Genomic DNA, 14,030 nt, shown 5'->3' with positions numbered 1-14,030 from the left:
TAAAGCTTCTTAAAAAAAAAAGAGAGAGAGAGTCATGCCAGCTCAGACGTTGCCTGGATTAACAAGGTCCATGCCAGATGTTGGGGAACCAGGACAATCTGACAATAAATGGGCTACTGGAACAAACCATACATGGACAAGACAAGACAACTTGGAATTGATGGAATGCTACTACAAAAGTAGACCTAATGAGAGGGCATATACGTATGAGGGAACTATGGATGGACAGAAGACCTGCATCCACACTAACTGAGGAACAGCTAGTTACCCAATGCTTCAACATAGTGAAGAGGAAGCTACTCTCACAACTTGAGATAGACCAACTACATGTTACATCCTGGATTCAAGAAGACCCAGAACAACTACAGGTGCACCAACACCTGAAGCTGAAATATCACTGCCACCCCCTCCATTACAGAGCACAGCAGCTGATATGAGGCATAAGATCATGGGTAAACTAGCTACACTCAACCCTCAAGACTGATTACCAAGGCTCATTGGAGAAGTACTATCAGATAGTATACTAGAAGATGCTAATAGAGCCCTCACAACAATCCCTACTACCACCATAACTCAAACCAATGAACTGGTATATGCTACAGCCACTGTAATCCTGGAGGTGCTTGGCTGCACGATCAAGAAGAACAGCAATGCATACCCCACCTCAGAAAATGAGATCAAGGCAACGGATAGAGGTAAGCCAGCTGGTGGAACTACAGAAGGGTGTGGAGATTAAGGATCTTGGCTACTGAAAAAATACAAGGGCCTGACTCCATCTGAAGCCCTAGAGACTGCTAAACAAAGGCTCACAGCACTGGCTATCAGGCTAAGGAGATACCCTAGAGAAGCAGAGGCCAAGAAGATAAATCCCCTGTTCTCCAAAGAACCATCCAAAGTGTACTCCCAACTGCAGTACAACAACACAGTAACAGCAGAGCCACCAACAGCAGAAACTGAACAGTACTGGAAGAACATATGGGAGAAAACACATAACACCAGTTCAAAGTGGCTGCAGGACCTGAGAGCAGACCACAGCAATTTCCCAGAACAGGAACCAGTCACCATCACAGTAGCAGACATCCAACAGCTTCAGATGTCAAGAACATGGAGAGCTGGACAGCACCTGGCCCAGACATGATCCACACCTACTGGCTAAAGAAACTCACAGCAGTGCATGAATGCCTAGCAGCACAGACAAACCAGCTGCTAACAGCAGCCTCCCTCCCAGACTGGCTAACACAAGGAATGATGCTGATCATTAAAGACCCCCACAAGGGAACAGCACCGTCCGACTACCAGCCAATAATCTACCTCCCTACAACATGGAAAGCCCTATCAGGCATCATAGCCGCCCAGCTGCAGGACCAAATGGGCCCATACATGAGCACAGCTCAGAAGGGCATTGGGAACAACACCAGAGGCAACACCAGTTGCTTGTAGATAGAGCAGTCACCCGAGACTCAAGGTTTAGACAGACCAATCTGAGCACAGCCTGGATTGACTATAGGAAAGCCTATGACTCAATGCCACACACATGGATCTGTGAATGCCTGGCGCTATACAAAATCAACAGGACACTAAGGACCTTCCTCAAGAACTCAGTGGGACTGTGGAAGACAAAGACAACACTGGAAGTCAACTCAAGACGGCTTGCACAAGTGGTCATCAAGTGTGGCATATACCAAGGCGATGCACTGTCACCACTGCTGTTCTGCATAGGTATGAACCTGCTGGTATAGTGAGCTGGTCAAAGGAGGACATGGAGGCTGCTGATGTGAAGACCTGGAAGCTCCTCACAGTGGATGGAGGTTTCCACCCCAAGTCCAATACCCAGAGACTGTACACCAGCCAAAAAGAGGGTGGCTGGGGTCTGGTGAGTGTTAAAGCCACTGTCCTGGACGAAACCCAGGGCATCCAGGAGTACATCAGTAAGATGGCACCTAAAGATGAGCAGCTGAGAGAATGCCTGAGGCAGAGCAGGCATGGGAGGAAAATCAAGCAGAGGAAGTGCCATGGCAAGACAAGACCCTGCATGGGATGTACTGTCGACAGATACCTGTGGTGGCTGACATTAGGAAATCCTACCAGTGGCTGGAAAGGGCTGGACTAAAAGAGACACTGAGACACTAAGCATCAGATCCATAGAAGCAGAGGTCTACCACACTAGACAGGACCTGGGGTACAGACTGTGCAGAGATGCCTCAGAGACAGTCCAATGCATAGTGACAGGGTGTAAGACGCAGGCAGGAACAGTATACACTGAATGGCACAACCAAGTAGCTGGCATTGTGTACAGGAACATCTGCACAGTGCATAGGCTAGACCCTCCCAAGTCCAGATGGGAGATACCACAGAAGGTCATGAAGAATCACAGGGCTAAGGTCCTGTGGGACTTCCAGGTCCAGATGGATAGGCAAGTACTGGCCAATCAACCAGACATCGTAGTAGTAGACAAGGACCGGAAGACAGTGGTGGTGATAGATGTAGCGGTGCCAAGTGACAGCAACATCAGGAAGAAGGAGTATGAGAAGCTGGAGAAGTACCAGGGCCTGAAGGAGGAACTAGAGAGGATGTGGAAAGTGAAGACCAAAGTGGTCCCAGTGGTGGTAGGAGCACTTGGGGCTGTGACCCCCAAACTGGGAGAGTGGCTCCAACAGATCCCAGGAACAACATCAGAGCTCTCTGTCCAGAAGAGTGCAGTGCTAGGAACAGCCAAGATACTGCACAGAACCCTCAAACTCCCAGGCCTCTGGTAGAGGACCCAAGATTGAGGAAGACACATACCACCCATAGGGGTGAGAAGGGAATTTTTTTTTTATATACTGCCTCAGCTTTTAAAGTAATTATCTGTGTATACCTGAATGCTGTTTGTGTACACCTAAGAGGGCAAGAGGATTTATGTGTATATTTAATGAGGTTTAAATGGAACAGGAAAAAAAAGTAAAGGTGGTAGACTATAATTAGAAATGACATTTTAAAGAGAAATATCACTGAAGTGTTATTCAAAATTGAATGCATTTTGTTGTTGTAAAAGGGCTATAAAATATATATTTTAATCCTTTTCCTTAAACATGATGTCTTTTTTTTGGCTCTTGTCCCTTCCTTGCCCACCACTAGCAATAAAATCTCATGTCCAAAAGGTTTTTATCAATGGCAGATAAATTCACACAGGCAGGTTCTGTAAGCTTTTATTAATCCAAAACTCTATTATATGAATATGCACAGATGTATCATGTAAAATGCATTTGAAGACATCCTTGTGATTATAGAACTCACTGACAGGCAAAAACTTTGTGATGGGCAAAAAAGGAACAACAGCCTCTTTTTTAAAAAAGAAAAGAAAAGAGACATCTTTTTAATAGTAGAGCCGTTCAGTGTTGGGATTAATTATGTTTGACCATAGGGCCTTTGAAATTTACTTTTAATACTGGAAATACTATGAAAAATATATTTAGATGATAGATTTGATCAAATTTAGCTCTGAAAATCCCCAGAATATGTTTTCATTGTTGTATCTTTAATTTGGCCACAGATGAACTATTTATATGCCTGACATGTTTAGTACTCTACATCTGATATAATTGAAATATAACAGGGAGTAATTCCCACCCTTGTCCCTATTTCTTTTTTTTTCCGGTAAGGACCTAGCATGAGAAAAACCATCAGATAAGAGAACTAATGAAACAAATACAGCGAAATAATTTTATGAATAAGTACAGTATATATTAATAACCCTTTAAGTAGTGGACACAGCAGTGTGCAAAATCAGCAAATGTGTGCAATAATCCTTTAAATTACAAAACTTGCAGATGGTTTAATTTTAATCTTAATATGATTTGTTATAATTTCCTTTCTGTATGCAAGAAACTTCAAAACTAGGTATCGATAAAAGTGGGAATGTTATTTGCCATTTTTCATAGCTAATTGTATAGTAGAATAGATTTTGACTATATGAGAATCATGTCTGATTTAAAACCTACAGATTTCTTTACATGTTGCTGCTTTTTACATACATTCTCTTTTAGGCACCTCCTTGGGCTTATATTGGATGTGCTTGTGGCCTTTTCATCTATCAGTCTTTGGATGCTATAGATGGGAAACAGGCAAGAAGAACCAATAGTAGTAGTCCTCTGGGAGAACTATTTGACCACGGCTGTGATTCACTGTCCACAGGTACTGCACTAGATACTGGTCTATTAAGTAATTTAAAAGACTTTCTAAAATCTTTTGGTGCTCTAATAAGATGAGCATAGTTTACCCTGGTTCTGTAATTCTCATGCCACATGTCAAAGCTTTGGTTATACACTTTACAAAGGATCTACATTTGACTAGTTTCATATTAGCAGGTGGCAGCTTCTGGCTGACTTTGTTTGGGAAGCTAAGCACAGTTGGGACTAGCTAGTGCTTGCATAGAGACTGCCATGAAAAACTAGGGCTATAGGCTATTTGGAGAGTCACAAAATCATCCTGGAATAAGGCAGTGACAAACTATGTACCCATCAGGAGTCAAGCTCAACACAAGGGCATCCTTATCTTTTTAAATTCATACTAAGTAGTTAGGTCTTAGTTTAAGACTAAAGTGCTTGAAATACTTCTGAATATTTAAATTTCCTTAAAACTTTCCTTAAAACTTTAAGCCATTTCTAAGATTCTGTGAGGAGAAAGTACAGCTGAACCAAAACCATAACACTTGCAGAACATGTGCTTTCAGTGGCTCTCTACCTATTTTATCATTTTTCTGTGTAATCATGGGAACATATAAAACATGTTCTTATGCCCCAGAAAATTCAGCCCTGGAGCCTTATGGCATAACCCAGGGAGTTTTTTTTCTGCTGAACCAAGATTGAAGATAAATCATATGAGTTTTGGAAGAGGGGAGCTTGTTATACAGTTTGCTTTTGTGTGTGCGCGCGTGCATATGAATATGTACATGTGTCCATGCAGACTGAGACAGAGTTGCCTTTGCTCTATTTATGTCTAGTTCTGATCAGATAAACTAAAGACTGTTTGTCCCCAGACCTCAGAAGCATCTCCAAACTATGCCCTGTAACTCAGGAACAAAACAGTTCATTGCATTTTCCCCAAAGCAACCTTCATAGTATACCTGTATTCATGTGCTAGACCATGAAGAAGGTGCATGAACTCTTTAAGGACACAGTTTTTCTATTGGGACCATTTTGTCATTGTTGTTAGACATCAGACTGACCTGAACATTGAAACATGATGCACTGTTCAGAAGAGGCCAGGAGTTAAATATGGTGGAGAATAAACTCTTACTAAAGATTATTTACCTTCTCTTGCCACATTATTAAGCAATCCCTACTAAATAAAGTCATCAGAGCCAATTTGGTATAGTGGTTAAAGGCACCAGGAGACTGTGAGTTCTAGTCCTGCTTTAGGCACAAATCCAACTGGGTGATTTTGGGCCAGTCACTCACTCTCAGCCCTAGGATGAAGGCAATGGCAAATCATTTCTGAAAATGTTTCCAAGAAAACCGTGGATTTGTACAGGCAATCACCAGGAGTCAAGATTGACTCAAAGTCACACACACGCAAAACCAAATAGAGTAAAATGTTTACAAAAAGTGCTTATACCCAAACCGCAAAGCATACTCTAAAATCATCCTGTTGGAACATTGCTTTAGTAATTGATCTTCTGCCCAACTTAATTGTATGCTTTGCTGTACTGTACTATGATAGCAAAGAAATAGGTAGAGGCCTTTATACGTATATTGTACTAAGATGTTGTGGCTGTTGCAGCACAGGTGGCTGTTTGGCTATGAATAGATTACAACAAATTATATTGCTATTATAGTTGCTATATTTTATGGTACTGTACATTTACTAATTTGTCCAGCCTTTCCATGATCTCTTGTCAAACTGAGTTGGTGTTTGTTTTTTGGTTGTGCTTTTAGTAGACATTAACATTTAATAACACAACCAGCAAAACTGCTGCAAGGTCATAACAATTCTTGTGAATATTTATTTTTAAAGTACTCCAAGGGGGATGCACAACACTTGAAAACAACTGCATATCAACAGCCTTTTAGAGTGCTTGCTGCCAATGACTAGGTTGTACCTTACCTATTGGTGCATAATAGAAAAATATGGGCCAAAATATTTCTTTGTAGCTTGTTATAGAAAACGATGTATGGCTGTTTCCAAGAGTAGTACAACCACTGTGTGATCTAATCCTTGTTTTTTTCTCTATTTGGAATCTCATCCATGTAGCTGAATTGTAAAAATGAGACAAAGAAACTTGCATTATCATCAGTCAGGTAGTCCTTGATTAATTACCACAAATGGGACTGGAATCTTGGTCATTGAGTGAATTGGTCGTTAAGCAAGAATCCCACATGACTACTTCACTCAGTGACCACAATCCCAGCATTCCCAGTTGTAGTTGTGATGATCTCCCGGGTCATTAAGCGGATGGAACGAAAGAGCTGCCTGCTGAAGGATTTCAGCTCCCCTCCGTGCATGGATGAGAAATCCTTGGTGGGGCTGCAGGAACAAAGCAGTAATCTTCAGGATTTGAGCTTTGTTCCTGCTCTTCCACAACGGGTTTCTCCTTCCCACCATGCACAGAGGAGAAATGCTTGGTGGGGCTGCAGGAACAAAGCAGAGCAGGATTTGAGCTTCATTCTTGCAGCCCCACAAAGGGCTTCCTCTCCCCTCTGCTTGCAACCTTCCCTGCCAGCTTCCCTGTTGACTTTCTGGGGAAGCCGGCAGAGAAGATCGCAGATGGCGATCACATGATTGCGGGGCACTTGGCAACTGGTTGTAAATGTGAATCAGTTGCTGAGTGCTTAAAATGCAGGGGGAGGGGGGGATGGCATGGCATTTAACGACAGCTGTTGTAACTTTGAATGGTCATTAAGCAACCAGTTGTTAAGTGAGGACTATTTGTAGTCAGACTTTCCATATTTCCCATTATGCTTATAGAATTATCAAGTGGGAAATGCAAATCAAGAAAGTTCTCATTCAGTATTGAGATTCAAAGGAGACACGGTTCAGTTCAAATAAGATGTTTGAAACTAGGGTTGATCTGAACCAATTTGATTTTAAGAAGAATCATGCATTATAATGGGAAGGATCTAAACTCTTGCAGCTACCTTACTTTTTGACTGACTGGAATAAAATGGCAGGGATGGTAGACCATTTAGAAATATTAACCCTGCAAAGTTTAGACAGATAGCTTCAAGGATTTCACTACAATAAATTTTTGCTATATTGCCCTGTGTCCCTAATGAGCTAAAGACAGCAGAGCTGAGGGTTGTCCAACAGCAAATCTATAGAGAAAATATATTGAATTAATACAGACTTTTTTTTTAAAAAAGCTTTCAAACAATGATTAAAAATAAATTCTTACTAAAGAACAAAGGTCCTAGACTCCCTGACCACTTGTTTTTCTGGAATGGCAGGCTCTGGAGTTGGCATGGCTTATTCGTTAGCTATTCACATTACTATCAGAAGGTCCATTCAGTCTCCACCCCTCCCCCACAGCTTTGGCCATATGGAAGGAAAGCTGCATAGTACTTCTATAGCCAGAAAGCATAGTAAATCCATAACATCTTTAAATCTCCTAAGCAGTATAAAGGCACCTCATTCACCTCAAACTGCTTTGGAAACTTGATTACTCTTCAGACTTAATCCTTCAGAGCTTTGCATAGTGCTGGATCTAGGATAACAATGGCAGATGTTGAAATTAGGTTGCCTGTAAATGGTCAGATATTGCTTATGGTAGAATATTATGCATGTCTGAAAAGAAAACCCATTAAATTCATTATTATTGTTAGATTTTAATCCTGCCCTTTTTTAAATCTCTCTCTCTCTTCCCCCCCCCCCTCTCTCTCTCCAGCAAACATACCTAATATTCCTACCTCTTATTTTCCCCACAACAGCAACCCTGTGAGGTGGGTTGGGCTGAGAGAGTGTGACTGGCCCAAAGTCACCCAGCCGGCTTTTATGCCTAAGAGAGGCCTAGAAGTCAGAGTCTCTTGGTTTCTAGGCCAGCACCTTAACCACTACACCAAACTGCTCCCCAAAACATGCTTTAAGGTGATAGTCTAAATCAGATAGTTTCAAATTTGATGAAATTTTAAATTTATTTTCAAACTAATAAACGAGTGAATTCAGATGAAACTGAGAATCTAGTATTTTCTCTAATATAATTAAGAGTTCTGAAGTTTGTTGCCATGTACTGAATACTTTTTCTGTTTATTCATGGTCACATTCTGCTAGTACAAAACATTTACCATTTGTGGAAGTCTTATTTTCATTCTTGCACAAGTGTAAAATGAAATTGATAGCACTTACAAAAACTGGAGGCAACTCTGTATGCCTTTTGAAGCAAATGTTTGTTGTGAATCTTACTATATTTTCCAAAATCCATCAGAAACATAGTGAGAGAGAGAGAGAGGACAATTTACATATTAGAAGTTATTGAACAGCCATAATGATCCACTAGTGAATATATGTGCCTTTTCTACATCTTAATTTTAAAATCTGTAATTGATACTAATTTTAATTTATTTTATCTTCAGTCTTTGTGGTTTTGGGAACGTGTATCGCTGTGCAACTGGGGACAAATCCTGACTGGATGTTCTTCTGCTGTTTTGCTGGGACTTTCATGTTTTACTGCGCACACTGGCAGACATATGTCTCTGGAACATTGCGCTTTGGCATGTAAGTAAAGTAGCTGAGAGAAATATTTTGCTATCATAGATTTTATGTTCAAGTCCTTAAGTTAAAAAGCATGTATTTTTATAGCTGTAATTTGTGCTCTGAAATGTATCCTGAAACAGTGTAGCCATAGCCAAAAGAGAATGCATTAATTTGATCTCTCATTCCATCAGCTATAATACAGCTGGTAATTTTTCAGTCACAGAAATTATAAATCAGGTATTCCATGGTATAGAATGATAAAAATAGATTGTGCTGATAAGGAGTTATTTAGTGCCATAGGATTCCATTGACCGGTTTTATTCATTATTTCAGTAAATTGAATATGAAACAATGGTTAGTACTAACAAATATGATAGAATAATTGTTTTTAGTATGAAATACAATAATAATACTAATACAGCTGTAACACTGCAATTACAATAGCGAAATGTTTGGGGAAATTATTCAGATACAGAATACTGAGAGAACAGAATTGTATTTGCACCAACAGCAGTTCATATAGGCAATCCAAAGCACTTATTTCTTGTCACAAGAACTTACACATTTTTCTGCCATGGTTTTCATTTAATGTTTGCATTTATGTGCTTTCATATACTGATGCAATCTAAAATAAAAATTAAGAAAAGGATTAAATCAAATGAGCTACAGTTCAGTGTAGGAGTGTGCCTGCATGGCCTAGTTTACTTTCTTCCGGTGGGGAAAGCAGGGCCTTCCCTTCTGGGCTTGGCACTAGGGCAAGACTCACAGACGCCTGCGTAGCAATCCTCTCACTGCTGCTATGGCCCAGCCAGGAAGGCTCACATATAGTAGCCCGAATAGAGCTGGGCAGCCACAGCGACCACAGCAACGACTGTATAGCAAAGGTCCTGTGCCAGGCTCACTGATGAATTCATCACACTTACCAGATTGACAGGGACATAATTCTTTGGTCCCAAGCATGTACACGCAGCAGATTGCAACATACAATCCTCTCCATGCATCCTCTGGACAGTATAGCCGTGGTACATCTTGGAATGTTTCATCTGGTCAGACTCTTAATAGAACCCCAGTGGGCTCTTCTCTGACAGCATCATAGCTCAGTGTTGTAAAAATATTTAAAGCAAGAAAGATGAATTTTTTCCAGATATTGTTTCTATTAAAAAATTAAGACAATTCAAAATTCAAATATTTTTAAAAACAAATATTCAAGTGTGATGTAAAGTGCTGAGAGAACAATCTGTTTGCTGAAGCATATCTTAAGTTTCGAATTTTTTGAACCCAAATTTAAGCCAAAAGATGTATTTTAGCATTAACAGTATAAGCAAGTGTGGTAGTCACGATGCCTGATGCCAACTGCTTAATCAAAGATCCTTTCCTTTGGAGCTGCATTGGTTAAACAGTTTTAATAAAATGTTGAGGTCAGTCTTATAACAGGCCTCACATTTTACATTTTCTAAATCTTTTTAGGAAAACTGAAATAATTACAAAATGACAGCCAATTTAAATTTATTTTGAGCAACTTTTAAGAATTTAAAAGAAATGTTATGAAGTACAGTAGGCATATTCAAATGCATGGCCTTTTTCCTGATCCTCTTCTTTTTCTGAAGCAATAAACTAATTGATTTCATGTGAGGTTTGAGTTCTGAGGGAAAGTAAATCTGTCTTTATATTTACTGTGACCAATACATTTTCTCTGTTTGAAATTCATTTTTTCAAAAACATTAAATATTAGAATTAGATATTAAACATAGGTGCTGGAATGTATCCTATGCTTCTTCACTGAATTGCTTCTTCACTGAATTAAGAGACAGCAAGATTATGAAAGTTTCACAACTTCATTGTATAAATACATACTAATAACTATAAATTATGTAAAATATCTTCATAGATTCATCTTGTGGTTTATTGAAAAATGAGGTCTAGAACAAATATTTAAAGAATCTGATGTGACTAAAACTTTATATCTTTTCATGAGTGCATGCTTTTATTTTAGACACATGTTCAGGCCACATGAGTGTAAAATGTGCTATTTTTATAAAATAATAAAATGATAAAACTAAAATGTTGCCATTAAAATACATAACATTCCATTTCAAAGTGCTTTATAACCTATCTAGAGAACCTAAATTTCCTGTTCTGGTATGATTTTACATGATTGTATCAGAGATGGTGATAATAGGGAAGTTAAAATGAAAATTATCTTTTTCATTCATTCATAGAGGTGAATGATCCTTTCTGATCTCTTAGTGGTTTTTGTAACCGAAATTTGGAACTACTGCTATAGATTACCTAAAGGATTTACATGAGGCTAATGTAATGTTGCCTTCAAAATGTAAACTGGATTTGTGTGAGATTTGTTTAGTTACTGTTAAGGAATTATATATTGCTTTCCAATTATTTCTGGTCTCCGTCTTTTAAAATACTGATTGCAATTCATGACCCTCAGGAATTTTGCCATGGATTTCAGGTGATGGGCATTGCATCCCTTACAATTGCTGTTTTCCTTTCTTTGTAATTTTAACCTTGTAACTTTTAAAAATTTCCTATGATTTTGAATCAATTTCCTCAGGTATGAGTAAAAAATTGCAGTCATGGAACTTTCAAACTAAAAATCTCTCAAAGTGTTTTGAATTTTTTTCCTCACTCCTAGATTTGATGTTACTGAGTCTGAACTCTGTATTATAATTATTCACTTTCTAACAGGAACTCTCAGATCTGAATTTTGGAATGATACGGTAACTGATAAAAATTGGTTTTGCCCAGGAAGCCATGATGTAAATTCTATGGAGGCAGCTCCTTTTTGTCATGCACACTAAAATTTGAAAAAAAGGCAATTGTTTTACTAATGATATTTTCCAGATATTTGTTTCAATATAAGATATTTATAATGTCTGAATAGAAGACAAGGATTCAGTCAGATTACAAAGCTCCCCTTCTCCCCTTGTTCTTAAAAAAAAATAGCTTTGTTTTGAAACATGGGTGTTTTCTTATTGGTTGTTGTAAAACATACAGAACTGACTTCATCTCTTCAAGAAAAGAATGCCAGACTGTGGAAGCAGCTCTTTATATACACTTAGGATTAATTTTGCTGGAGCCATTCTTCTTTTGCTAGAAACCTTTCCCACCAGAAAAAAGAATTGTGTGGATCGCTATTTGGAAGAATACACCCACTCAGCGGTTAGCAACTACCTCGGTTAGTGACCATTTGCAAATACGAGAGTAATAAAAAATTCATTTTGCGACCCGTATGCACATTTATGACCAAATTTTGTGCACCTGACAACGCACACTGGAGTGAGAGTAACACTGGCGTAGCTGTATGAGAGAACTTCATCTAAATGAGATAGCAACAACCAATGTTCTTTGCAGTGTCTCTCACTCTCTATTTCAGTCACGTGGTTCACTTAGCAACCATTTTGTTTAATGGCCCATTCGTTCGAACAGAACTCGGTCACAAAATTAGGAGTGGGTGTATTTATAGTCATACAAATATAAATTGTGTATTCTCACTCATCTTTTGCAGTTCCTTGCCCTCCCGCTTAGGAATGATTCTACAGTCTCCTTTCTAAGATGTATAACAAATAATTTTCTTCTGAGTCAAAATTCTGTCATCCAACTTCCCTTTATGAAATACCAGGAAAAAGCATTTAACCTTTTAGTTGTGTTAATAGGCCTGCATGAGATTCCCCAAATCTTTTGTAGCTCCAAAAGTAGCCAAAGCATTAATGTTAATATGTCAGAAAGGGGAAATTATTAAATGCATAATACTGTATTAATTACATTACATTAATATTAATTCAGGTGTAATTTTTGTCTAGTCCTGAACACTGCTGATATAGAATAAATTGCCAGAGCTGACAAGTCAAAAACATAAGACTGTTTTAATTATCAGATGTTTGTGATAATAATAATTAGGATATATGAGTTATATAAGTTTACAACTGTATTTAATTTTGGTGATAATAGTATCATCACACTGTACTTGGAGGTGGAGAAAATGTCAAATGCTGAAAGCAGTTTGCCTAAGGCCAACTAGTCAGTCCATAACTGAAATGCAATTGGAGCTGGGAATATTGTAGTTTGAAAACTTTATAAAACGTAATAACTAGTGAAATCAATAACATCTTAAATGTTTTTCTCAAATTCTATGGCCCCATTCTATAGGACATTTAGGGTTAGAGTTAGATTTCTTTATCTTGCCAGATTTTAAAATAATTGGCAAATATGGACTTGGATAAATTAGGTGCCTAGGATGAAATATACAGAATATGGCACTGTGTCGTGCTCCCAGATCAAACATTCCCAGAACATCTGATCCTACTCGCATGCATGAATGGAGTCAACACGTGTTGAGATTTGCGAGTCAGTAGAAGTGGGAGGGGGACAAGCCAGGAGTGTGAAAGCATCTTGTTTGGACTATGTCTGGCATCCAAGGTCAACCAGCAGAGCTGTTGCAGACATCTGCACAGAACTGAACGGACTGGCACGAAAAGGGGGGCTGCATACCGAAGAAGGGGGAGGGGGTTGAGTTCATTGGGCTGTTTAACTTGGGGAAAGGGCAGGGACTTCTGTTCGCAACTTTTTCACTGTACTGCACACTACACTCCATTAAAGAGATTTTTACTTAATCACGTATGAATTGGATTTAATGGTAAGCTGAATAGGCAGTTATCACATAAAGTTGCAAATCATCAATCCGAGTCTATCTGGAGACATATGCAGCCAGAAGAGAGTCCAGATTCAATAATTATGTCGAAGATAACAGTGTATTAAAATAGCAAACACAGTTTATAGAACATTTAAAATGAACAAGGAAAGATGATACCCAAACGGAGACAAAATGAAAACACCACTATGCTATCTAAGTTTAAGGGGAAATATGTATCTCTCCTCCCCACAACCCTTGCATCCATGTGGCCCTAAATCAATTTCATGTACACAGTCATATTTAAAACAAATTCCATTATATATTTAGTATTTCATTACTAGTCACTATTTCTTATATCAGAAAAATGTCCCCAAGCAAAGATCTCTCCCTGCTCTGTGTGTGTGTGTGTGTGTATAATTAATTTATTTTACAGCCAAAAGGCCCCAAAACAAGTTACAAATATAATCTAGACTTGACATTAAATAAAACAATTTAACAGATAAAATATTTAGTAAATATTACATGATAATATTTGCTGCATGTACATGATGTCCAATGGGTATCTGTTGCCAGTTTGGACATGAAAGTATTCTTTGACTGAACAATATCTCAGCCACCATTCTAAGGTTTGGAAACATTGTGGTTGTTACCCAGGTACCAAAAGCAAAAATCCACTCATATATTTGGTGTATAAATTGAGGGGAAATAAAAGTGG

General features: G+C 38.7%; 1 protein-coding gene across 2 annotated transcripts in view; it reads left to right on the top strand.

The window, feature by feature from the left end:
- Positions 1–14,030, top strand: part of CEPT1 (choline/ethanolamine phosphotransferase 1) — a 42,285-nt gene that overhangs the window by 8,094 nt on the left and 20,161 nt on the right. For both annotated transcript variants that reach the window (XM_063297339.1, XM_063297340.1), the window contains exons 3-4: positions 4,026–4,173; positions 8,547–8,688. In XM_063297339.1, the coding sequence (XP_063153409.1) occupies positions 4,026–4,173; positions 8,547–8,688 (290 nt within the window). The remainder of the gene's footprint in view (positions 1–4,025; positions 4,174–8,546; positions 8,689–14,030) is intronic.

Source organism: Candoia aspera, chromosome 3, assembly GCF_035149785.1.
Source record: "Candoia aspera isolate rCanAsp1 chromosome 3, rCanAsp1.hap2, whole genome shotgun sequence".
Lineage (NCBI taxonomy): Eukaryota > Metazoa > Chordata > Lepidosauria > Squamata > Boidae > Candoia > Candoia aspera.
The sequence above is the reverse complement of the archived record's forward strand: the minus strand, read 5'-3'. Positions and strand labels throughout refer to the sequence as shown.